This window comes from Trachinotus anak, unplaced genomic scaffold (assembly GCF_046630095.1).
Source record: "Trachinotus anak isolate AG129_WGS33_773 ecotype Australia unplaced genomic scaffold, CSIRO_AGI_Tana_v1 ptg000002l, whole genome shotgun sequence".
Taxonomy (NCBI): domain Eukaryota; kingdom Metazoa; phylum Chordata; class Actinopteri; order Carangiformes; family Carangidae; genus Trachinotus; species Trachinotus anak.
In genome coordinates this window covers 11,677,774-11,704,335 of record NW_027273853.1, presented here as the reverse complement: position 1 = coordinate 11,704,335, position 26,562 = coordinate 11,677,774, and the positions used below count along the sequence as shown (strand labels likewise).

The 26,562-nt window shown below is 39.8% G+C and overlaps 1 protein-coding gene across 9 annotated transcripts; it reads right to left on the bottom strand.

The window, feature by feature from the left end:
• Nucleotides 1–189: 189 nt before the first annotated feature.
• On the bottom strand, nucleotides 190–21,376 carry myrf (myelin regulatory factor). Of its 9 annotated transcripts, XM_071497608.1 has the most exons (28): nucleotides 20,668–21,374; nucleotides 16,443–16,486; nucleotides 12,411–12,501; nucleotides 12,001–12,273; nucleotides 11,399–11,460; nucleotides 10,535–10,757; nucleotides 10,337–10,437; nucleotides 10,050–10,164; nucleotides 9,005–9,200; nucleotides 8,831–8,907; nucleotides 8,159–8,269; nucleotides 7,961–8,066; nucleotides 6,799–6,999; nucleotides 6,416–6,524; nucleotides 6,088–6,197; nucleotides 5,840–6,000; nucleotides 5,648–5,720; nucleotides 5,463–5,545; nucleotides 5,286–5,354; nucleotides 5,105–5,188; nucleotides 4,814–4,881; nucleotides 4,358–4,432; nucleotides 4,054–4,281; nucleotides 3,803–3,896; nucleotides 3,310–3,372; nucleotides 2,734–2,839; nucleotides 2,496–2,570; nucleotides 190–2,340 (listed from the first exon to the last, which is right to left on the bottom strand). In XM_071497608.1, the coding sequence occupies exons 2-28, from the start codon at nucleotides 16,459–16,461 to the stop codon at nucleotides 2,260–2,262; spliced, it is 3,054 nt and encodes a 1,017-aa protein (XP_071353709.1). In that variant the 5' UTR covers nucleotides 16,462–16,486; nucleotides 20,668–21,374; the 3' UTR covers nucleotides 190–2,259. The 9 variants fall into 9 exon arrangements, with proteins under 9 accessions (XP_071353709.1, XP_071353700.1, XP_071353661.1 ...); XM_071497599.1 differs by lacking the exon at nucleotides 16,443–16,486 and having other exon boundaries at nucleotides 10,358–10,434; nucleotides 20,668–21,376; XM_071497560.1 differs by lacking the exon at nucleotides 16,443–16,486 and having other exon boundaries at nucleotides 10,337–10,434; nucleotides 20,668–21,375.
• Nucleotides 21,377–26,562: the final 5,186 nt, after the last annotated feature.

Genomic DNA, 26,562 nt, shown 5'->3' with positions numbered 1-26,562 from the left:
GAAGCGGTGGACAACTTTAATATTCATTCATTTATGTATTTATTTTTAACCTAACACGCTCAATTTAGGGCATCTTTTACCGCAGATTCATAATCACTGTTGATAACACTTTGGCTGCCATCTAATGGACAGAATGAACAACTAACTGCGTTTCAGCTCAGCAGTTGGAAAAGTAATCAGGACACAAAATTCAATCACAAATTTATTTACTGCATGCATTCATAGTATTACAGCATAATTTTGACAAAAAGGTTTTGAATATGTAATGATAAAATGAGCTAAAAAGAAAAGGTAGTGATATTAAAGTTGTAGTGTTATGGTATTTTCTCTTAACAAACAATGCTAAAATTAGAAATGTATGTGTGTTTTCTTGCTTATCAATCGTTTCTGGGCTCCAATAGGTAAAAGTTAATATATTATTGACAATACGACAACCAAAAAATATCAACTATAAAAACAATTTGATAAAACACATCAGATAAAAAGGAGCAGTGGTAGTAACAAAAAGAAGCTATACAGTTACATGTAATGCAGTTCTACCAGAGTATTTGAAACCCGTGTGGTGCACTGGATAGAGCAAAAGCAGTTCATATGTACAGTGCAAAAAGTGCTACAGTGGTTTCATTATGCTAGCTGGTGCTTTATAAATAAGCTAAAACAGTACACAATACCCACTTAAGTAATAATATTTATACTAAAACATTATACAGTGTCTTCATATTATGGTAGATTCCATAAACTTTTGTCCGATGGCTGTTTTTCCTATATTCCTTATAATATTGATTTTATATTTGAGATACACTATTGTGGTTTTTTGTTCTGAATACAGATGCATATGAAATATGTATTTAAAAACAAATTTTGACAAAAGCAACAAAGGCATGGTGGTGTAAGTGAGTGAGGAATGCTTTTAAAACAAGAAATAATAACAGAAAGGAAAACATTATACAATTCAGTTATATCAAAAGAGTTATCACTGCATATTCTTAATTGTATAGGCACACTAAAAGTATTCAAAAACATCCAGAGAAATACATGAAAGAGTCCAGTGTATCATATCCAATTTTTCCTCTGCAATGTGCGTAAATAAATTCAACTTCATTGAGTTTACCTGTGAGTCGAGATGTATCATTTTAGAGAAATGATTGGGCATGCACCTGAACTGATATATGCCATTTATTGCCTTACCAGCATTCTGTCCAGTTAGCAAAATACAGTGTAAGCTATTCCAGTGTTTCTTGAAATATTGTCAGTGTTGGACTTGTGGCATGTCCATTATCAGATGCTAAGAGCTGTCAGTGTTTCTGCATGTTCATCTCCAGTGATTTATAATCTATTTGTTACTTATCCAGTCTTATCACATGCTATCCAGGGAATCTGCTGAAATGGATGCCTGCATTTAAGGAGTGGTCATGAGGATTTCTGTTTAGTTTAATGCATTTGCATAAACATTTTATATAACAATTTGATATTTAATTCAATGTCACAATTGACATATGAATACTGCACAGCATTTTCCTCTCTGTACAGTGTTGAGTCAGATGCTGCATGAGGCGACTGTAGACAGTCTGGCCGACTGCAGCAGTCTCAAACACAAAGCTCCACTGTAGAGACCCAGGATTTGCCAGTGTACACTACTGAGGTATATTTTCGATGTGAGTTGCAAGCATTCACTGAGGCCTTCAGCAGAAGCCAATGATCTTCTTTCCAGTGTATAAAACTATTGAACAGAGTTTTTGTTTTCAGTTGACACTGGTTTCAGTGTACATACAGACTCAAAGTATTACAAAACAAAAAATGTGTGCAGTGTCATCTACAGTATCTTAGCCTGGACTTGATTTAGAAACATGAATTCTGCCAAAAAAGTAATTATGGCTTATATTAAGTATGGAAGACATAGTGATCAGTAATAAAGTGAGCTATAAACTCATGGGTGTTACTTTCACAATAGCAGTTAACAGTGACATAACACAGTTGTCAATTACAACGATCTAAAACAATTTCAGTGATAGAAAAAAAAGAAACTTAAACAGTGTTTGAAACTCCAGTGATCACAGCAAAAAGAGATGTCTTAATGCATATACATATCGAGGAATTACAGTGGGGACAGTGGTATATAGTTTGTTCTGTATTAAATCTCTTTAAAAACAATGTACAAGAATGAGACAAAACCCTTTCCCATCACAACAGCGTATAAATGGAACCACAAAAGAGAAATGTGGTGTATTTAAAGGCACTTGGGACGCGTCACCTTTCTCCTCACACACAGCTGCTTTGAATGAGAAAATGGTAGTCAGAGTATGATGAGGTTTCTCCTTCAGTGGCACAACTCACTTCACTCTGAAAAGGCATGTGGAGATAACAATCATTAATCAGCTCCACCCAATGTCTTTACTCAAACTAAGCACTACAATAAATGCATCAAATAACACAAAGAAATCATGTGTGTCTACACTCTGCATGTTCTGGATATTCATATCCATGAGTTTACTTACAGATAGGGAGACACGGAAGTGATAGGTGATGTCCTGGAAAGACAGCACAGGCACTGACCACAGGTGACGAGTCCCCTAAGAGAAAAGAAGAAAGCATCAAATGAGTAATTTACTGTAAGTCATAGGTTTTGATAAATAATAATGCTAGTTTCACATACTGGTAGAGACACATGGTGAAAAAATAAGGAAATATGTTTAAATTTTATGAGGGATCATGATTAAGTATATTATAATATACCTTTGTTGATGTGCTCTGACCACCATAGAGCTCTGCTTCTGTGTGGTTGGGGCATAAACGTCCCTTGGTGGCTCCACATTGCTGTACCCACACACTTTTTGTGGATCTGCAATGAATTAGTAATGCTTTATTTTATCAGTATGTTATTTCCTAACAAATTTCTAATAATCTCCTGAAAGTCACCTGGAAGTAATTATGCAATTTAAGATTTATTATAGGGAAAAATAGAGATATTAGTTGTTTGTGCATTGTATTGAGTGATTCAATGATTTCTGGTGGGTTTTCCTTGAAAAACTGCTTTAACCCGTGTAAAATCATCAATTTATGATTGAAAACATCATTCTTCATATACAGTATGTTGAACTGTATGCTAGCCTCTGAACAAATTGCACAGTTTTGCATGTCTGGCTGACCTGCTGCTCTCTATGTTGCCTATAACGATGCCAAATTACATGTTTCATTCAAGAAATCTTCCAAGGAAATTCTTAGGAATTTAATTTACACCTGTAAAATGACGTGTCAGCTTTGCATGTGATAAGTCCAGTTATGTTGATAGTGTGGTGTTTGTATACTCACGTCATGTACAAAGTGATTTGTGAGAGGGAGGAATTTCTTTTTCCATGGAGTGATACTGTGTAGCTGAAGTCAACATAGAGAAAACTAGTATCAGCATACAGAGACCTGAAGTCAAACTTTGTAAAAAAAAAAAAGAAAAAAAAAAAAGAAAAAAAACGTATTCAAAACGTATAAACAAGTGACAAATTGAAGGGAAAAAGCTAAATAAACAAATGGAGAAACACAATAAATTCAGATACTTCCATACATGTCAAGATGTGTCACTGACTAGTTTGATGAGTATGAAAATGTCACCAGATCTCAACACTTCTAAACACCTGTGGGAGATCTAAGACAGCTCTCTCCACTATTACCTTTTGGAAGAATGGCTTGCGACTCCCCACAACCAAGGCACGCACATGTTGCTCTGGCTGCTTGTGGTTACTAAGGCACTATGTTCACTTTACCTTTAATTTGTCCCCAATCTGTTCAACATCAGCAAGTATATATTTACCTGCAGCTCTTGGGTGTCGCACAAATTTGTGCTGTAATCTCTTGGTTCGTCTCCACAATATGCAGACTAATCAGAGAGGGAGCTGACCTTCCTCCTGCAAAAGTGAGAGAAGCTGCATTATGAGCGACCGTACCCATAACATTCCTTTGTACAGTATGTAGACAAGCTTTGTTTGCTGCAGTCAAACAAATGACTTTACTCTGTTTGCATACTGCATATTATGTGTGTGAAGAAAGTCTTAAAGGATTTACCCTTTGTGTGTAGGCTGCGTTGTCTACGTGGCAGTGGCTGACCCCCGGGCAGACGATTGGTAGCTCCCACTCCATCCAGGTCTGTAGGCGCTGGCTTTTTGGACTTGGCAAAGTATAAGGGTGCTGAGGTGTGACTCACTCGATTTCTACCGTGGCCATCCTTGTCCATTGGTCTGGACTTGGCCTTCTTACTAATAGTGCCTAGTGTGGGAACCAGGCTGCCTAAATCTGGAGAAGGAAGATAATTAACCTGCACTGAAGACAAATAAATAATACAGCAAAACACACCTCATATGAGACTTACCTGTTGTGGATTGGTTGTTACTCAGTGTCAAAACTGTAGTTGATTGGTTGTTTGCGGCTGTGGTTGAACAGCAAGCTACGGGATTTGTGAGAGAATGAGAGAAAAGGATCACATCTAAATAGAATATACTGTATATTGACTTATATATTCTGAGTCAGCTTGTTTAAGGGGCTATTTGTATGTTTTCTCTGCCGCCGATTGTTGTTTCTTGCCAGCAGCAGGATTTGATTGAAACAAGACTCATCATTGTCGTTGCTCTCCACTGCTGGAGACAGCTCATCGCAGGTAAAGGAACGAACTTTGATGCTGTCGTTGCAACGTTTCTGTTAATGCAAACACTGACTAACACTGGCTTGCAATTGCAAAACTTACAAATAGGCCCTTTAAATATGATTTTCAAAACCACCAAAAAGAGCAGTTTCTCCTACAGGTCACTTAGTTGAGATCGCCACTCACCAGGTGCAGGGGTGGTGGGCAGTGGAGTATATGGACTCTTGCGTGAAGATCCCAGTGCAGCTCTGGACCTGCACAAATCAGAGGACGCAGTACAGCAGGTGGAGACCATGCTTTAGTTAAAATAATGATGCACTTAAAAGCTAATGAATTTTAGGGTGTTTAGATATGTGACTCATGATCTTGACCTCGTTTCAGGGAGGACAAAAGAAACACCCAACTAAGCAATCAAAGATAAGACTGAAAGAGTAGATCAGAAAATAAAAGGAGTTGCAGGAAAGACAGAAAGCGTACCATGGGCAGACAGGTGGACAGAAAGTTACAGTGGCAGTGAAGATTGGCATCCAAGAGATGTAGAGAACACAGGAAGGAACATAGCTACAGAAGGCAGGGACAGACATCATTATTCTGGGTGATATCAAAGAGGAGAAGTGGAAAATTGATTAAAGGACCAGATTTCACCAAAAGCACACACGTGTCTTTCTCTGTGACGTCTCCTCTATGGTGAAGAGTCAGCACATAAAGGACGGACATGGAAATGACGCTGCAGGGAGACAAATAAAAATCCAACATATTATTGTGTCATTACCGTGCACCAATAAAGCTGCTTTTCCCCACGACTACCTGTTCAAGTGCATTTTTTCAGCCTCACCTGAAGGCCATGACTATGACCAGTGCCAGGATGGTCCCCTGCATGAACCTCTGACTGATGCAGCCTTGATCTGGAGACGAGTTCTGCAATTAAAAAAAAAGATTACATATAATAAAAGCTTTGTGCCCTGCTGTTCACTGACTTATTATGCTTTTTTAATAAATACACCAAGCATCACCACAGACCTTGCTCCCAGGTGCGACTGTCTTCTTCTTGAGTGGGCCGCTTCCTGTCCTGCTAAAATAGCTCCCTGATTGGCTACAAAAAAAATAATAACAAAAGAAATATGTGACTTTTCTACTCATACAAGAGTACTGACAACATGTAACGCCCACTTCGAAGCCCAAATCTGTTAGGGATTTTATCATTGCTCTCACCTGACAGTGCCTCCACTCACTGTGCTCTTCATGCTGTCGAGACGACGCAGCTTGGCCAGTTTGCGACTCCAGCGCTCCAGTTCGTCTATACGAGTCTCCAGGTTGTCTGTCAGCTTACACAGCTCCTTCACCGCCCCAACGTTCTCCATGAAGATACGTTCCTTTGAAATAAGAGGGAGAGCTGTTAATTTGTGTAATGTCACAGTCTGTGCCGTATGTATGCCTGTGTGCGTGTCTGTGTTCATTACCTTGTTGACGACCAATAGGTTGGGAATAGTTTCTCCATTGGCGCACACCACATCACCCCCCTCCTTCACTGCCTCAGGCAGGATTTGCTGGACCTCCTGAGCGATCACTCCTGCAGCAGGATATAACAAGTATTGAAAGGAAAAAGAGCAGCAAAAGCATGGGAGCATGCACAGGTACATGACATGCATGCATAACTATGCACATAGAGCAAAAGATAGATCAGATATTAAGACATTAAGACGATAAGATGATATACAGTGTACAAAGAAATGAGATGATGGAGCTAAACATTCAAAATTGAACAAAGGTTATTCATGAGGTTGTTACCAGTCTCTGCAGTGTTCTCTATGCCCACGGTGGCAGCAAACTCAGGCTTATACTGATAATGGACCAGCCTCATCTGAGAAATCCGTTTCAAATTGTCTGTGGTGTCGACCTACACACAGGCAGAATGACAATGACACCCATGCAGATGGTATGAAAACACAATGTTCATGTTGCAGATGGAAATGCTCAGATCAAGTATAATGAAAAGACAAAACTCAAAGTGAAACTGCACAGTCAGGGAACTGTGCTGGGATTGGGCCTCTGTATGACATGATGCATGATGACAAGCACAAACCACACAGTGACGCGCACAGCTTGGAAACACACGCATGCACACACACAAACACACACCCATATACATACACACTGAGTGTCATCCTGACCTCCTGGACATTTTCTTTGGCCCTGATGTCAGACGGATGCACCAGGGAGCCCATGACCTTCAGATTGCCATGGACGACAAGGGCCTCGTCCGGCCGGTCGGTGTTGATGCCAACTCTCCCGTGGTGGTAGACCGAGTCTGGTAGTTGGCCGCGCTGCCACAGCACCTCGTTGTCACTTTCAAACTGGCCTGGGTTGGATGCCTGTAACAGAGAGACAAAGAAGAAGGTGCACAGAGAAACTGTGGTTCAGATAATTCTAAAAATATGCCACAAAGATAAAAACAGTTGCAATATTTTTAAAGGAATAGTTTGACATTTTGGTAAAATATGCTTATTTGCCTTCTTGGTGAGAGTTTCATTAGACGATAGATGTTTCTATTGTGAGTTTTAGAGGTGCTAGTGGGCCTAGTTTGGTGATTTCCTCCTTTGTAATCTTTATGCTATGCTAAGATAACTGGCCTCATTTTATGGTCACATATTGACAACACAGACGCAGTATGAGGAAAGAAAGCAAATAGGCGTATTTCCTGAAATGTGGAACTGCTCCTTTAACACAAACCTAAGATGTACATTATAACTTAATAAGCAAAGTTGTTTTGAAAACTGTGATTTTCTGTAAACACAATTAGCCAAAAACAAGAAAATGAGTGTGTAATTTTCAAACAGGTCTTCGCATCCTTAAAAGACTCATGCAGTTAACTATAGATTGTCGCTCAATGCTTCTGCATTAAGTACAATACCATCACTGTCCGATGACAGCCATGTATCACCAAATTTGGGGAGTTTCAAATTTGTACATAAACTGAACGATAATTAAAAATTTTCCTTTATGTGTTCAGAAAATGTTCCTAATCCTGAAGTTAAATAAATAATTAAAAAACCCACTGATTTATCTGGTATTAAGCTACATTGTCTTTACAGAACAGTGACAATAGGCCCTGTTTCCTAGTTTGAACTAACCCTAACCCTCTGAACTCCTAAACTATGAATTATGGATTTTCTAGGTGTGCTGGGGATCACAGCCGCACCGCATGAAAAGAAAAGCAAATGGAGAGGATGTTGAGATCTACACAGTGACTTTAAAGTGACAGTTGTGTACAGTAGACCAAGAGAAAGGTGTCACATTCACAAGGGATATGATTGTTGTAGGAGGCAGACAGACATGGCCAGACGTTACCCTGACGATGATCCTCTCAGACACGTGAGCAGCCACAGTGTAGCTCTGACTGTGGGACTGAGCATGCAGCGCCACCACCAGCATGAAATACCTGCCATGAGGAGGAAACATGATTACTAGAGCTATCATTGGCCCATAGTGAATTGCGTGTTGACGATGATAATGTGATTGCACGTGCGTCACCTCTGGTCAGGGTTTGGTTTGCCCTTCTTCCTCATGTTATTTGCTGTGGTCTCACTGAAGTGGAGCCGCCCCACTGTGACCTTTGTGACCTGCTCTGGGGGCAAGGTGACACTGCAACAAAATCACAGAGACATTATTGTTGTTTCTGCTTCAATTAAAGATACAGGCTCACAATTTCTTTAGTCTGCATTAAAACAATAATCAGGTTCATATACGAACGTAGAAACAGTTTTTACTTGCTGTCATTATTCCTTCTGTTCATACCGGCCATTAAAAGATCCCAAGTGATTTCCATGTAAGTGAAGAGAGACAAAATCCATAATGCTCATATTCTGGGAGAACGTTTAGGAGAAGTCAATGTGCGGCTTCATCAGCCAGTGGATATCTTCCAGTCTTTGGTGTGAAACGAGCAACTTTGGAAGATACTCACTTTATTTGTCTAACTGAAGACTCATATTAGCTCACATTAGCTCCAGATAAAATTCTGAATACACTACTGCACAAAATGAGGACTGCAATTTTTGTCCTTTATTACTTACTCTAAAGGAAGGGCATCTTTTAAAGGCTGGTATAAAAGTGAGACATCAAGCTAAATCAGTTGCAGTGCTCATAGGGGCACTTGAATATTATTGTTTGTTTTGTTTGTTTGTTTGTTTAAGTATTAAGACTCACAGCACTGGTTTGAAAGGTCTCTTGCTGCGGTCAGACTGCGACTGCTCAACACTAATGGACTGGTTCATGGCCTCCACCTAGCAATAAAAAGAGAAATAAAATACAAACCAAATACACTGTGGAGAATACAACTACCTGTCACATTGATGTCATGCTCATTTTGCCTTCACTCACCTTCACTCCGTTGAGTTTGAGATAGAAGCAGTCGATGGGCTGCAGGCCGTCACTCGTCTTGATGTACTTGGGGTCGCCCAGCATGCCTATGTACACTGTGACCTGGAAATGGTTCTTCTTCTGGCAAACAAAGGCGTCGTCAGCCAAGGAGAAGTTGAAGCCCTTGTCAGCGTCAACACGGTAGGTTGGCATCGGACTAAAGACGGGGAAAGAGATCATGATGTATGAGTAATGTGAATAGAGACATATATGAACTTGCATTTCTCAGAAGTGTAATGTTGAGTTTTTTTTCACTAGGGGGAGACTCTTAACCCCGTCACAGGGGCGTCTACATGTTTTAAGGTGCCCAAAGTGCCCAAAGACATAAACATGCGGAACATATGTCATGTCTGCCATTTGATAAAGAAATACATATTTTAGGTGATATCAGCATAGTAAAACCTTTGATTTTTCAATTATTCTTTTGCAGTGCTAACTTCAAATCAGTGACATTATGGTTAAACTTTGCATCATTGTTTGGGACCTTGGAAACCCAACATACCCCTGAGGGGCCCCTGGGCCTCAGTTTTGGTGACATTACTTTATTGCACGGAGGTTTAAGATCTTCTGAAAGACTTAAATCTAAATCAAAACAAATGAAAACTCTCTGTTTCGTTTTTGTAGGTGTGGTGATGGGCAACCAGGTGGTTGTGATAACACATCTGCAAGGTCTTGTGAGTTCATTTTAACCTTCCTCCCTATCTATACTTCTTTCTATTTTGGCATTGCAAAAGCACAAGTAGGTGCACACTAATTTATCCCTTTACCCCCTCCTCACGAAACCCTGTGCTCGTTCACTCCCCCACACAGCTCACATCTGAGGAATTCGTAGAACTCTGTAACCCTGCTATTCCTTTGCCACTCCTCCTGTATACTTTTCTGAATTATCCATTAAAAAAATTATAACTGCTTTCACTTTTGACTCTCTGCGGAGAGATTTTGGCTCTTTTTGTTCCAAAATAAAGATCTCAAGATGTTCAGGTATGCCAAAATGAATTCCACCCACAGCTCTTTGCAGTTTGCGTCATATAGTGGTGTCCACTTGTTCTGCTGGTGAGGCTGCCACTTAATGCACTGATAGTTTGGATCCAAGTAGCTGTTGTCTGCATCCTGCATTAAACCTGCGACAAACAGTTTGAAATAGCAGCAATTAAAACGAGACCAAAGACCGTTAAGAATGTCCACAACTGTTCTGCAAAAGTCTTTATCTGTGTGAGAGTTAAAGGGTAGAGGGTAAGAGCAGGTGAGGATGAGGTAGAGGAGATGAGGAAGAGAAGAAAGATGCCTGCCTACCTGGTTCTTGTTTGATGATACCTGTGAGGATTTGGGAATTGAGGGTGCTGTTGGGAGAGTCAGAGTGCTTCCTCTTCTTGGCCGGGTGAACAGGGATGCTGCTGTGTGAGGAAAGGGAACTGCGGTCAAAATTTGTACACATTACATCTTCTTCCCATCATTCCCTATGTTCCATCGACCCCCCCCTTAATGACTCACTCTTGCCCCTGAGGATGCTGAAGCAGCTGATGAAGCATCTGCGTCTGCTGCATGTCTCCACTTCCGCTCGTAGCTGGACCGATAGAATACTGTGATATCATGGGCTCAGGCTTCAGGTACATGTCCCGATGCATGCTGGGATAGTGCCCGTGTGGTGGGAGGGGTGGCGTTGGAGTCATGTGACACATGTTCTCTGGTGTCATGGTCCTGATCATGTGAGGATCTAAAGGACACAGCAGGGATGGAGCATAATGTTTATCTCTGTTTCACATTTCATCTTGCCAGTTGACTCTACTTTCCCCCAACCTTGGCTAAAGGTACTTTCCACTGTTTCAAACTGGAGAGATGCCCATCAGATAACACTATTCCACACCTTTTTACTAATGGGCAAAACCAACACAGGTGTGTGAACGGCATGAAGTACATAATGACTTTGAGCGCTGTTGTTGTTCAACTTGTGCGTTGAAACAAGCTAAACATATGCTTCATTCTTTGTGGAGGCATTTAATACAACTGACTGAAGAAAATTGAATTTAAATGATAGAATTCATCTTCCAGACAGTGAATGTAAACTGAAGGTTAATAAATGTCAGACACAAGCTGTCTTTAGTGACTTCATATATTGATTTGTTTGCACAAGAGCTCAATTTTCTCCTCACCTGTTCAAAGACAATGAAGTGATGAGTAACAGATATTGATTAAAGCAGGGGAGTTGCTGTGACCCACATCCGCCTTGAATACTTGGTGCTGCAGTGTCAGAGTGCAGTCTACAGATTAAGGTACCATTTTGTTTCTTATATTCTCCGACACTCACATTTTGTCTCACATTTTCACAGGGGGGAGCAAGAAGTGTCTGTCACTTACCATTCACCTGCTGTGGAGAGTACGGCTCAGAGCTGGAGTCTGGGGGGGACTCAGGTAGTGTCCTAAAAACCACAGAAAACAGTAGATGTTATATTCACAAAGACAATAATGTCAGATTTTCAAAATTATAGAAATTGGTCAAATAGTACCATGCTTCAAGTTGGCAAGCCCTGGCTCCTATATTCTTCTTATTTTCTAAGCTGCCATCATATTTCAGGGAGAAAAGCTCCTTTGGGATCAGAGTCAGTGGAGACGTTCTTTACACAAGCTTGTGTGCGTCAGGATTTTTTTTGCAGGATGTAATTTGACTCTCTCTCTGTCTGTTATCAGTCTCCCTCCCCCTCTTGACCAGCTAATGCTTTATTTGTACAAATGAAGCTTAATCAAGTATTGATTGCATAATAGACCTGTAGCAGGGTGTGTGTCTGGTTTCGTTGGGCACTGAAAAAAAAACACTGCGTCATATGCTGCAACTTCTGCCTGATTTCATGTTTAAAATGTGAGTTGATTCTTGAACATTTCTTCAACATTCCTAAGTATCAGGTCATGCTACATTTTCTCCCTCTTGTGCCCCCATCCATCTTCTGTGGTACTGTGCTCACCCTGGAGCGTAATGGCCCCTGTGCTCTGGTTTGATGTGAGCCTGCTGCTGCTGCTGCTGCTGCTGCTGTCCCAGGCAGGGGTAGTTGTGTCGGAGGCCCAGGGATGGACCTGGGGGGTAGGCGTTCTGACAGTTAGGAGGCCCAGGTGGAGGGGCTCCTTGACGTAGGGGAATAGGGGGGCTCACACCACACACCAACCCCCCAGAGGAGGACACTCCTGCCTGGGGAGATGAGTAATTTGGTCCTGGGGTGCTGTGGACCTCTGAGAAACAGCTGGGAGAAAGAAAGAGAAGAAGAAAAAGAGGGATTAGCGTTATCAGAAAAAACAAATTCCTTTGTAACGACATGATCTGATTCAGTTGGTGCATGTTGTTTTGACGTTGCTGGGTTGGTGTGGAGTCCCCACTGACATGTCAGTGCTATCGTCCTCCTTGCTGATGTACTCTTCCAGGATACTGGTGTCGATGTTGGCTGGCTCCAGAGAACTGGTAATATCATGACCTGTGGTGAAAGGAGGGTCGGGAACACAGAGGGGGAGATGGAGAGCATCTGGGAATTAGCAACGGGAATCTTTCAGCAAATCCACACACAGTGCCATACCAGCTCTAGTTTCAACACAAGCTTGTGGTGTTACAATTCCTTCCAAGTCTAATAAAATATCATGATCTCAATTTGTTTATAGCTTTTTTCTCCATATTACAAAGAACTTGATTACATTGTATTAATAGAGTTTTATGCCAGAAAATATCAGTATCTTTAGCTGAACACATAATGAAACCCAGCTCTGACTGGTTCACAAAGAATCTAAAGATTAAGGTTTCAGGAGTGACCAACGGTCTAATTATGTTAGTTGTCAACATTAAAGATCACATACTGATGATTCAGTGCCTCTAAGTGGTTACACTATGGACTGGAATCAATCCAGTTCATGGTTACATCCCCATTAGAAAAAAAACGTAAAGTAACTACATCATAATTGCTCAATTGTGATGTCCCTGTTTTCTTTGTTCACTTTAATTCATGTCTGAATTAAAGAGAGTTGACATAAAAGTAAAAAGGATGCTTTTATCTTTGAAAAATTTTCTATATGATGATAGTGGTGTAGTAATTTTATAATTTCCTAATCCTTCCCTTACTTCACCCCAGGGTCATTTTCACCCTTTGATAGCCAAAGCCTCATAAATCCCAAACACATGACCCCCACTAAATCTTTAAAACACCAACTTGTGGAACAAGCACTTGCTTCTGCATATATTTAGAAAAGAGTAAATCACTTATTATAAACAAGTCTTTTCTATTGCCCTCAGAACATCCAACTGAAATGTTACATGAGAGACAGAGATGAATTTTGTTTAAAGCTGTCACTAGTCGTCCCAAACTGCAGATGCTGGAAAGAGAGTCAGTGTGGGAGAAGAGAGGGGGGGAGCAGGATGGAGAGCGTGAAGCAGAGGGTAAGGACCTGATATAAAGTGGGTGGGCAGGCAAACCCCAGTCTCTATCACACACACACACACACACTGATAGTTTAAGCAGCTACTCAGTTGGGAATGCGAGGAATTTTTTGTTAGCATTACAAAAAATTCTCTTTTTTTTCCTCTTTTTGTCCTCTACTAATGCTTCAGTTTTCATCAGAAACCCAGAAGAAATGTTATCTATTCGTATGATTGTCACAGTTCCTTTCCTAACCATCTCCACACATTGCCACCATTCACCACAAATGATTTAATGGACTATATCATCTTGTGAATAATGTGCTTTGTCCCACCTAAGCCCAGCGTTGACAGTGTGCAGCAGCAAACCCAAACATCGATCAATAAACCCACAAAACAAACCACTTTTCTGACCAATCAGATTTAGAACAACTCAAATTGTAATGTTAAACATTATAAACCCTCATATTACCATATTCTATGAGAAAACTGGCATGTTTACACTGACTGACTTTCTTAGCTGGAAAGAAACAGATGGTTAATGTCTTTTAATACGTGCCAATGTGAGGGAAGAAAAGCAGGATGGCTCCCCTTAAATAAGATCCAGATGTGCACCCCACCCAAAAAGGCAGTAAATTTAAGCTGGCAGGCCTGATAACGAAAAAATACAGAGATGGAAGGGGAGGGGAGGGGAGGGTAGATGGAGGCTGAGGAGAGCGAAGGCAAGAAAGACAGAATACAAGTTTGATGTCCAAGGATGGACTGAGGAACCTGTAAGGAAAACGTCAGAGAAAATCCTGCATGAAACACGGCTGTAGTGAAGACCATGTTCGTGTCCAAGAGAAGTCCCAGAGCGAGTATAGTGGAGTTGACGTCAAGAGGGGCAGAAGCTCAAGACCTAGATTGAAAATCAATTCCCCCACCAAGACACAGTTGTGTCCATTTTTTCAGTATTTTTTTCTAGCTATTATACCTGCTCACTCAGGACTACCCATGTGATACAAATGTGTAAACTGTAGATGTTGGTGTTAATTTTAAAAAACGGTAAAGACATAGTTATACTAGACAAATTCTGGGCTGAACCCTTGAAGAAAAAGTTGTGATTTTGCGCTATTTACATACATTGACTTGACCACTACTGGAAATAGTAGACATTCAAAAGTCTGTATGTAGCCTCCACTCATCTGTCCACCTGTCTGCACCACAGTGTATCGGGTCACTTGGACATTTAACTAAATATGAAGTTATATTACCAAACTCTACCTAACATAACTACTTATGAAACAAGCTCTGTTAAGTAAGGTGATCACTGAGGTGCTAGCACAAGGTTAACAGGCACACAGTTCATTGAGCAGTGAATGCAAAACTACATTGTGAACAAAGAGAATTTTTCTGGTAAAACAAAATCACAGAGAACAAAACAGCCACATAAAGATTTAAATGAGTGCAATAAGACCCCGACATTAAAGACTGGACTCAGGACTTGACACAAGAGTATGGCAACCACACTGCTTGCCTTTCATTTGTTGTAAGTGTCCCGTATCTTTAATGAAAGGAGACATTTTCGTTGCCTCTTTTCTGGAACTTTTCACCATCTTTGTAACAATCTACAAGCAAGAGCGCTGCCATGCCACATTTCTAATGGTTAAAGCACATTTATAGTTAAGGCTGTCATTAACTGCTATTCTTGTGTGGATAAAGAAGAACAGAAGCATAAATTAAGTAACTGTAACCACTAAATCACTGAACCAGTTAAGTTTAACTTGCTGTGAACTGGATGTGTAAATTTCCCTGTCCTCTATGTGTTTTCTCTGTCCAGCTGTGTTCAACAAGAGACAGTGAAATGATTGTCAGTCCAACTTCGATACAGACTGGCCTTTTGAGAGATTAGGGGCTGAGAGGGGAGCGTGTGCGTGTATGTGTGTGTAAGCATTTGCGTGCATGTGTGTGCGTGTGCTTGTTTGTGTGCGTATGAATGTGTGTACGTTGTGCCTCCATTTCAATGCCTGAGTTGTCAGCGCAGTAATAATCTAAAATGAACACAGACAGAGGGCTGAGTGTGTGAGTTCCCATTAAACATGGTTTGACTTATATCATTCAGACAAATGCGCAGCTTTTCCTTTTCTTTGTATGTTTTTTCACAATAATAGTCTATAATGTAATTGTCTTCTCACAGAGTTTTCATAAAATATTATTAAGACCTCTGACAGAAAAACTATGCTGAATGAACATAAAAACTGACCTTGAACTCATATTTTTTTAGGACTTTTCAGACAAATTGCCTCCAAATGAGATCTGTATAACACTCACATGTGTGGGTTAATGATTAAACACTATCTTACTAAGGAGGAACAAAGTCCATCTGATTATCAAACAGTTAGAGTAGAATGAACTTGGCTGCACACCCACAACACATGTACACACACTGTACAGACAGTGGATACAGATATTTTACATCAAATTTCATACTGTACAAATAAGTTTAAAAAATTCTTTGCAACAAAAAATAAAACTAGTCTTTGTGGCATCATGAATATTTTATATAAAGTTGTCTATATTAAATGAACAGGTGCCATCAGTCTGGGTCCTGTACCTGGATGCACTTTTCTCTATTTATCTGTTTTTCCCAGTAGCACTTTGGACTAGACCCTGACAAAAAAAAAATCAACCAAAAATAATGACGATGGAGCTTACTAATGCCAATATAACCAATGTACAAGAGCAAACAATGTCACAGCTGGTGTAGATATTGCTCGATAGTCTAGAAACACAAGAATCGTGCCTACAGTGACCATCTTTAACACAGACATACAAATAGACAGATTGTGAAAGGAAACGGGTCAAGTCTACAGAGGAAAGTGTTAGAGAGGCCTGACACAGCGTGAGAGTTATAGACCTTCTCCATTTGTACAAGACAGGGTTACTGGTACAAGCGTGAAGAGCATTGCTATGAAACCAAGGACTAATAAATCACATCTATAGAGAAGCAGAGCGGACAGAGTGGCTGAGTACCTGCGCGTAGCCAAAGCATGTTGAAGTCCTTGAGATGAAAGCACCTGAAACAGAAGATGAGAAGAACAATTCCTCTCTATTTTTCACATGTTTCCCTACTCGGGCTGAAAGACTTTCTTTTGCAGACCTGAGAGTCGCAGATCAGGGTAACGAGTGTGTGTGTGTGTGTGTGTGTGTGTGTGTGTGTCTGCGCGTGCATGCCAATGTGCAAAAGCATGTTGTGTATGTGTGCGGGTGTGTGAGAAAGACTCGCAGAGTATTATAATGAGGATTATTCCCCCAGTCATGAGAAAGGGCTGTACCAGGCTACCACACACAGCCCTTGTCGCACACAAGCACTGGTCGCACCGGTGGACCTGGCTCAGGAGATTACAGGAGTGACAAGGCTGGGACTGGGACACGGAGCAAGGCTGGAAAAAACACGCAAAACAGCAAACGTGGGGTTGAGTTTGAGGGCCTGCGCTAGACAGAGTTATAGAGCGTAGCAGAAAAGACACAGAGCAAGAAGAAGAGGGACACTGAGGAAGAAATAGAAGAGGAGGGTACAGAGAAAGAAGCAAAGGAGGACACAGAAGAAGAATAAAAATAAGAAGATGTTGACCAATATGAAGAAGATGAGGAGGAAAATTTAGCTTGTTAGACTGATTCAGATTTGAAAACAAGAGCAGACTTATGTAAACTAGATGAGAAGAAACTGTATGTTTTTTTTCTAAACTGCTGAATTTCAGACAGAGCATTTGCAGTTATTATGACTGTGCTGTATATAAAGATATTTGTGGCAATGACTGATGATGTTCATGGTTGCAAGCAAAACATCCCATAACTCCCCTAATCTGCACATAGTGGGTTTTTTTTCATGCCAGCCTCTTTTTAAGTTACTGCACAAATGTGAGCACAAAAAGTGATCAATCCTACGGGATCTGGTTCTACCATAAATAACATTCACTGGTTGAAGATTTCTCAGTTGGCAGTCAGCACTGATGGGAGTGATGCACGACAATGAAAAACTAAAACACACCCATAAGCACTGTAAGCCTGGCCGCTCAAAAACAATGCATTCCTCTGACTGCAATTCACGAACCATTTTGATTTGTTACCCCCACAAATCAGAGGAACCGTCCATGATTCACAACCGCCGAGGAGTACAACGTGACTTAATGGGAATTTTGATTTAGTATCACAGGTGAGGAGTTGTTTAGCTTTAAAAGGCAAACACTGAGTAAGAACATGATTAATCCACCTTCAGGCTCGGATGGTTAGGAGGTGAATATGCTCCAAGTTTTATTTCACCTACACATGTTCATTTCGAATCAGAAAGTTTTTAGCCACACTGGCAGCTCTTAGTTTGTGCCACAAAATATCTCAACCATTGTGTAATGGATTGCCATGAAATTCTGCACAGACATTCATGGTTCACAGAGGATGAATCATTGACTTTGATGATCCTGTGAGTTTTCCTCGAGCACCACCATAAGGGCAAAGATTTTATTTATCCCGTGAAATTCCTCAAGATTTACCTTTAGGACTGGCACAAATTTTTGTTTAAATACTCACAGTTTCCAGACAATGAAGTCTAACGACTTTGTTGATCCCCTTACATTCCTCTGGCATCAACAAAAGGGTTCACATTTGTGGTTTTCAGTAAAACCACAAATTTTCAGTAAAGTTCACCAACATTCCCATTTTTAGCTGTACTCTGACAAGAAGATATTCTGCAACTATTCTTTCTTTTTTTTTTGTATCAAAATTGTAATACATCAGTTCCACTCTCTCAGTTGTGAGGACGTTGTCTTTGTCCTGTGTGATTGTATGTTGGCCACAAAAGAAGACTTTAGGACACGTTTCTTGTATTTTATGCACCAAACAATTAATTGAGGTGATAATCAGCAGATAAATTGATGATGAAAATTACTGTTAGTTTGAGACCTGATTCTGATGTTAGCATTAAACTCAAAGTTTCTCTGTGACAAACTGCAACATCTCAGAGCCGCTTGCACGACTGTAGACCCTTCATCTTGTTATATTTATATGCAGTCTGCCAGATCCATATTTATTTCAGTGGCAAAAGCTGTTTGTCTGATTGTTATTTTTCTCAGTAATTTTCAAAATATTGCTGACATGTTGAAAGTCTATCACAAGCAGTGGGTTAAAGTTAAATCAGTGTTTGCTTGTCTAAAGATGGGCCATTACTTTGAATTACACAATATAACAGCAATAGCCGTGATTGTCTTTTGTATGTGCACGCGTGGCTCTGTGAGAGTGAGACAACTGTTTGTTGTCTAAGAGAGTCAGAGAGGAGAAGGTCAAGTTTTGAGGGGGTTGGTGGTTTAGCTGCTTTTCTCTCAACAGGCCAGTGAGTCTGCACTATCTCACCTCCTCACCCTGTCTGCTCACTGTCACTCTAATGGAGTCAGAGAGAGTGAGAGCCTGGAGAAGACCAAATACCCGAGGAGAAACACCAGTCTCACCTCATTGTGTTTTAACAGCCACCAGGGCTATGCCAGGAATGTACACTGTGCATTAGTGTGAATGTATACATATTTCACTAATCCTATTAAAACACAGTTTACCACTGCCAAAATCCATTATAGTGCTGTCTCTGTGTGTGTGTCTGTGTGTGTGCGTGTGTGTGTGTGTCTTTCAGGTAAAGGACAAGTTAAACATGGACACTATGACTAATTATCTGATATTTAAAACTGAAGACTTAACGATTTTACTTTTTGTTGTCACTTTGAATTAAAGGTTGATTGTCTGAAGGTCTGAATCCATGATGTGAGAAATATATAACTAAGAGTTTAAAAATCATTAGGTTTACTGAAGAGAAAAAAAAAGTTAAATGGGAAAATAAGCATCTAAGGCGGCAACTACTGTATAATTCCCATGGACAAGTTGACATTTTAGTCCAAGCAAGAGTGGCTGAAATAAAGCCAGAGTAAGAACATCTCTCCAACTCCCAAAGCAAGAATGTAAACACACTGAATTCCTGTTAGAATGGCAAGGAACCTCTGACAGGCATGGATGGCTGTGTATATTGAAGTCAACGCTCTGTGTATACTATAATAAAGTGTAAAGTCTCTCTGCAGATAACTCATTATACATAAACCACAGTTTGTGTTTTCATTGCACTTGACTTCTCCTGGAACACTTGACACCCAGTTCTTTAATTAGGAAATTGTGAATTCTGAGGCAAGCTGTAAATGACAGAGCACAGAGCACAACTAACAAATGTGACTAAATGTGATGGTCTTTGTGATATATATATATATATTTACTGCAGGAATATGATGGATACAATAAGGTTCATAAATTCATGTATTAGATTCAGACTCTCAGTTCAGTCCAGACCACCAAGTCTGCAAGACACAGAACTCAGATGCACTAAAAAAGGATGGAAAATAGGAAGAGGCTATAACAGAAAAAAAATGAATTGGTATATGTAGAAAAAAACTAAACCAAAACCTCAATGATTTAATATAAAATAAATGTTTATCTACTTTTTGGGGGGGATGAACATTAGTCACTGCTTTTCTGAAGTGAGTTTGGTTCTATTTCTGGTTGTTTGCCTCATGATGACCTACACCACATCACTGGTTGAAATCATATTGCTCATGCCTTTCTGTAACACATACACATTGTGCCACAGTTCCCTTGCAAAACACACCATTTATCTTGACTTAAATTCCTGCACCCTTCCAACCCTCAACCCCACCCTCCTCCACCTCGTTTTTTTTCCTAAGGATTCCCCGTTTAACTTGATCTGTTACCCATCACCAGCACTTTTGCTCCCTGCACCCGGTAACCCTCCTGCCTTCTTGCATTTTGAGTTTGTTTTTTTAAAAAGGAGAACAGCCAAGAGAAACTTTAAGGAGAGAACAGAGTGCACATTAATGTTTGGGTAACTTTCACCTAAAAGCCACAAGTCCTTTAATATCAGTGCAAATATTATTTGATCATAGTGATAGTAACCACCTGTCATGTACATGCAGCAGTTGGAACCAAGCTCTTAGACGCTGAGGCTTTATTGCAGCCCACAAGCAAAACACCAGCTCAAACCCCGAAACACCTTTCATTTTTTTCCTCATTAAAACAAATTAGTCGCAAGTCAAAGTGGTTGTCAAATCTGCTTAAAATTTTCTGAACAATATAATACTGTATTAATACACACACAAACACATACAGAAATACATGGAAATAAATATGGGCTATAATAATCATGGATTCTTACCTTCAAAAAATCTCTGTAACGCTTCTGTTTCATCTACCACGTCCATCCTAGCGGGTCCCACATAAAAAATCCATGAAAGTCTCCCCTTGTCCGAACGAAATCAATTCGGATCGGGGAAACTTTCACATATACATCACGGAATCCAGATTATAATCGTCGTTACTTTTCTTGGTTTAGTTTACATAAATCCACCGCTTGCGAAGAACTAGTCCTTTCTCCTGCTCAGCAACTCAGCGCTGGATTCACGTCCCTGATGGTCAAACGCCTCCAGTGACGCTATGGTTCAAGCTATAACTTTAAAACTATAGTCGGAGGCGTTTTTTTTTTAATTAAAGTGCCAAGAAAAATCCATAGAAGAACATTATTAATACATTTCCCTTCAGGCGCACATTCACTTCTGCGCCCTCAAGCCTCATAATAAACTTTGGTTTCCTCTCTCTCAAAAAGTATCATAAACCTGTGGGAAAATGGTCAAAATCTACGGGAAAAAATATCAAGTTAAAAAAAAAAAAAAAAAGTGTGCACTAAAGTTGTTCAAACTTGGCTTCCGTGGCTCTCGAGTTGCCTCTCTCCCTCCTGTGCCTCTCCCTCTCGGACAGGATGTGAGCAGCTGAGAGTCGGAGGAGAGGAGCTGAGGCAGGTGAGGGATGTGCGCCAGGCTGCTGCGAATATCCCCGCACAAAAAACACGCTTCACGTTTCCGTGGGGACGCAAAGTGTCCGTGGCAGATGCTTTATAGTTACCTATATAAGGCCAAATATCATATGTATTTACCGCCTGCAAAGAGTTGCTACATATATTTATTAACTACTTTTATAGTCTTTTTTCTTTCTCAAGTAAATAATACTAAGCGAATAGTACATAAAATATCTTTGGGTTTTTCACTGATAGACATCTCTTTGGGCTCTGAGAAGCTGTGAGGGATGTTTTTCACTGCTTTTTGACATTTTCTAGACAAAAGGATGAACCAAGAAGATAACTGGTAGATATTTGGTAATTAAAGTAATAGTCTAGTTGATTGCAGTCATTCTCCTATAGTCTGATATCTGATAAATAAATATTTCAGCCTATCATGCTCTAAAACAAAGCAGTTCTTTAAAATATAGGATTGAGGCTTTAATAGCCTACATTTTGTCTGTCTCTGCGGGAATGAGGGATTCCGCCTCTGCTGCTCTCCCTGAGGTTTCTCCCCTTTTTTGTCCTCGAGATTTTTGTACAGTACACTTAGTTTTTTTTTCTGAGCCTGATGGGAGGTCTGAGGAAAATGGGTGTTGAACTGATTGTAAAACCCAGGAAAATGTTTGATTTCTTACTTTGGAGTAATAATGAAATTGACTTAACTTATAATTTATGAAAACACTTAGTTAATCAGTGATGCCTTAACTAAATCAGCACACAGTAGACCCAGAGTGAGGATGCATTCTTAACAGTTTAACAGTTCAGTTTATCAGTACATGATGCATGATCCATAAAATAAACATTTCCTCTCTCCCTGATCTACTAAAAATAGTTGTGAAATCTTGAACTATAATAAAAGTTGTGATCTTAAAAACTTATGTGGGGCCCTTTTGAATTCCTCCAGCTCAGACAACTACAGGAGTGTTTTGTGTCAAGGCTTCCCGAGGGGAGGATTTGAGGGAATGATCCATTTCTCTCAACCTTATCAGCTGCATCCCACCCCCCCTTATAACAATGCCACTGTGTGCAGCCCCCACAGCCTGGACGCCCACCCCCTCCCTCCACCACTCTCACCCACATGTGAGATGCTGTTGTGTTGTCTTGTTCCCCCACAGCTGGAGCATCTCTCTCTCCACCCCTCCACCCCTCAGCTTTTCCTCCATTCAACCCAAACAACGCCTCCGTTCTTTCAGTCACACTATGCAGATTGTTTCCGAGGACAAGCAAGAAAGAGAAACAGATAGAGGCTGCAGGGGACAATGAAACAGCTGGCTATGTTAAAGCAGTTCATTTTGGTATTCTGTATTTCTTATCTCATATAGCTCTGTAACTGCATGTGCATGAGTGTGTGTGCGTGAGTGTGTAGCGTACTTGCACTGGTCTTGCACATTGTATGAATATAAACCCTGTTTACAAAGTTATACTAAGGGGACTCATTTCCTATTTGAGACAAAAAAAACAGATCTCTACAGAGTGAATTGTTAAATCTTAGGATTAAGGTTAGGGTCAGGTGAAGGTTCAGGTTAGTAAAGGCCAGAAAATAAATGTAATTCAAGCAACATCCTCCTAAGAAGCAAAGATAATAAAGGCTTAAGTCATTATTGGAAATGAATATGAAGCACTACATGACAAACTGTGTCCTGGTATAATAAACATTATTAGCAGACACATTGTATCCGACACATTGTATTGCACTAATTTCATGTCATGGCCACTTACTGTGAGATCTGTGCTCCAGTTGTCATCCATTATTTAAAGCTGCATTGACTGATTTTTTTGGCCTGAGCAAGATGAAAAAAACTCAACACACCATCACTTTATAAAGTTGTTATAACCAAGATTTTGCCAAACATAATTCTCTTTACATATCCACCAGATATGTAGCAAATAATATGATTTCTTTCACACGATGAAAAAAATATTCATTCTCCATTTGGCTCTGCTTTGGTTTACGCCAACTCCTGGGGAAATAGTCTGACTCTAGCTGCTAAAAAGCTTGGTGGCTGACTTTTATTTTTGGAGTTAGACAGGTAGTTTGCAGTTGACAGAAGTTTTTTTTTTTTAGGTTTCACCTAGTATTGTTGCTGTTGCTGCTGCTGCTGGAAACAAGGTGAATTAGAGTGGTATTTTCAGGTGAAAAAAACAAAGATCCAAATGCTTTGTGGAGCTGAGGCAGGCCGCAGACTCTGGTGTCTATACACTGTCGGTTCATAAGTCATCTCTCACATTCCACATTGGTTCCTTACTATAAAAGATGCATTGATTTATTTTGTTGATTTGCATAGATTGTAGAAAGTTTAAGTCATGACTTAACAGTAGGGTTTATACGGTTGTGTAAATGATAACTTAGACTTGAATCTATCTCTGTCATTGTGAGAACTCAGATACCTTTTTTTTTATTTCATTTCATTAAATTGAGCAGACCTGAGCCACAAAAGCCATGTCAGAAGAACTTTGTGTCTCTGATGATGAGCTCTACACCCAGCTATCGTCTGTTCATGTTCATTTTACTTTCCAACCACTGCTGAGACTGACAGCAGTCTACTTTGTCCTCTAGTTAATGATCAGTCTTGGCATCATCAGAAGACTGAGTACTGAACATGTTACACTCTTTCAGGTGCTTTGATGTTCTGTACCTATAGGGGCTGTCTTCCCCTGCTGATGCCCTGCTCTGTGATGTCAGTTCTCTCATCTCTGGTGAGACCACAGTCACATATTGAACCATGATTGTCTTTAAAGCATGCTTTCATTACATGCTGCCTTTTCATCATACATCCCTGTGCCTCTGATATAACATCTTTAAAAAAAAAACAAAGCACCATGCCAGTTTCTGCATAGTATTCATATACTCTTAACATGCATCATTATACATTAAACATGTATAATAATGCATATCATTGTTGTTAAGGTTGATTACACGCACCCCACATGAATACCCAGTTATGAAAGGCTACATACATAAATATCTAAAAATAATTTCTATATACATAAAAACAGAAATTAGGCTCAGGGACAGACAGGAGATAAATAATAAATGGGGAGATTCTGCTTTAGCCAGTGCTACCTCTCACCTCCAATTTACACAAGAAATATCAAACATGCAGCAGTTTATAACACCAGTTGGAGTAACATACCTAATTCAGACGTCCCAGCAGCTTTCAGATGTGTCCTGACTGCGTCTTACATGTAATACAAGAGCAACCTTTTCACCCTCAAAAATAAAGACATAAATAAAGAAAGAATTTTGCTATAAGTCTACTTCCTGCCGTAACACAACATGATCATCTGCATGATCCTAGCTTTGAGCAGTGTAGCCCAACTCACCATGTTGGTGCAGCTTTCATTAGTTTTTACTGTAGCTATATGAACCCGCACCAATCACTCTAGATGTTGATTATATGATCACAATCTTATTTTGACATGGTTTGACATGTCAGCATATATAATAGACAGCATAGTGAATTACATAATCTAGTGTCAAACACAGATGAAATAATTATCACATGATGAGACTAGCCTACATTTTAGGCTCCATTTATCTTGATTGACAAGATACATTGAGGTAATTAGCATCTCGTGCATATGTTTTGAAAGACCTGACTGCTTTGAGCTTTCTTTTCATTCCCGCTTTTGTTCATGAATGAAGTATCCCTGGTTCCCTTTAGGACTTGTTTGAATTATTGATATGGGTAGCATTCATTCAAGTGATACTGTATACCTTGTACAATGTCGTCACATCGCGTCACAATTTTCCTCCCACGATAGATCCAAGGACAATCCAATCTCTTATTCTGAAAAGCTGGATACTGTATATTCAGATGGTTGAAATACCTTCATGAATCAATGTGGATGAAAATGTATGAAAACCCATTAGACCTAACAATCTAGCTGTATGCAGGATTGATTTTTGGACAACTTAACATTGTTTCACAAATACCATGTGTTTGTTAAGGTAATAACAGATGTTTAACAGATGTTCATGTGTTCTTCCTTGTCTCTTTCAGTATCTATTCATGAAGAAACCTTCTCTTCATCATCATTTTGTATGTCACAGTTTCGCTACAACCAGAAACTGAAAAGTAATGTTTTTGAGACTGTTTGAATATCTGCATTATAAAGCCTGTTTATTTTGACTGTTTTTTTCTTTGTACGACACAGTTTGTATGATACTTAAGTGACAAATGTGCTTTAAGTATTTCTCAGGGAATTCACTGTGATGCAGAGGGAGTAAGGAGGGAGTAAGTAAAATAATCAGATTTCATTTCATTATATATATATATATATACTTCTACATGTGTAAAGATAAAATCTATATTTGTGTAAGTCGCTTTGGATAAAAGCGTCTGCTAAATGACTAAATGAATGAATGAATGAATATGATACATACCAAATTTATGAGGTTTTATGTTTCTTCAGTGTTTTCTCCAGTAGAGGGCAGAATTGTTTTTGATAAAATAGTGACAGTCGTGGTTTTATTCCTCAAGGACATTTCTTTTCCAGTGCTTTGAAATAATAGATGTTGTATGATGGTGTTTTTGTAGAAATGTATTTCTCAACTGCAAAAGTCTTGTTTATGTGCATATCACCCATCATGTCACTTTCCACTAGTCATCTATTATAATACCACAACACCGAAAATTCAACTACCTGGCACTGACTCAAATGGCGCATATAGACATCAAGAATTAAGAATTTGTGTTTTACTTTGGCTCCTTAAACTGTACATATTTGATGCCCGATGAGCACTGACCCTCAGCACTTCATTCATTCAGGTGCGCAGTTTTTCAGTGTTGGTAACTCTTCATCATTTCCCTCCCCACATTCTTAAAATAGGTGATTTCTCAGCACTGACAGTTTAAGTTAATATTCAAACCCAGTGATAAGGTTTCCAAAGTAACCACTTTCTAAACAAATCACATTTCAGAGTGCCTGTGCTTGAGCAACAACTGAGCACACAAACACTTGTGCATTTCACTCACTGCAGGTCAAACGTTTACATATTCCCCTGTATAATAATACATTTTTTATTTTTGCCAAAGCATGATTATTGTAGTGGTTGTTTATCTAGTATAATGTACCCAAAAGAGTGCGACTGCATTAACTTGTTGATTTTCTTTGCAAGGACAGCTGGACAAAGAGTGGTCAGTCTTAGCAGCCAGTGTCACTGAAACCTGGGCAGCGTTCCACACTGTTGCTCCTCTTTCATTCACCCTGTTG

Coding starts and splice junctions, on each gene's coding strand:
- myrf (XM_071497550.1), bottom strand. CDS start 20,713: ATGGACGTGGTAGATGAAACAGAAGCGTTACAGAGATTTTTTGAAG. Junction 10,438..10,534: donor CAGCATCCTCAGGGGCAAGA/GTGAGTCATTAA, acceptor TTCCTCACACAG/CAGCATCCCTGTTCACCCGG. Junction 6,198..6,415: donor AGAGAACACTGCAGAGACTG/GTAACAACCTCA, acceptor ATCCTGCTGCAG/GAGTGATCGCTCAGGAGGTC.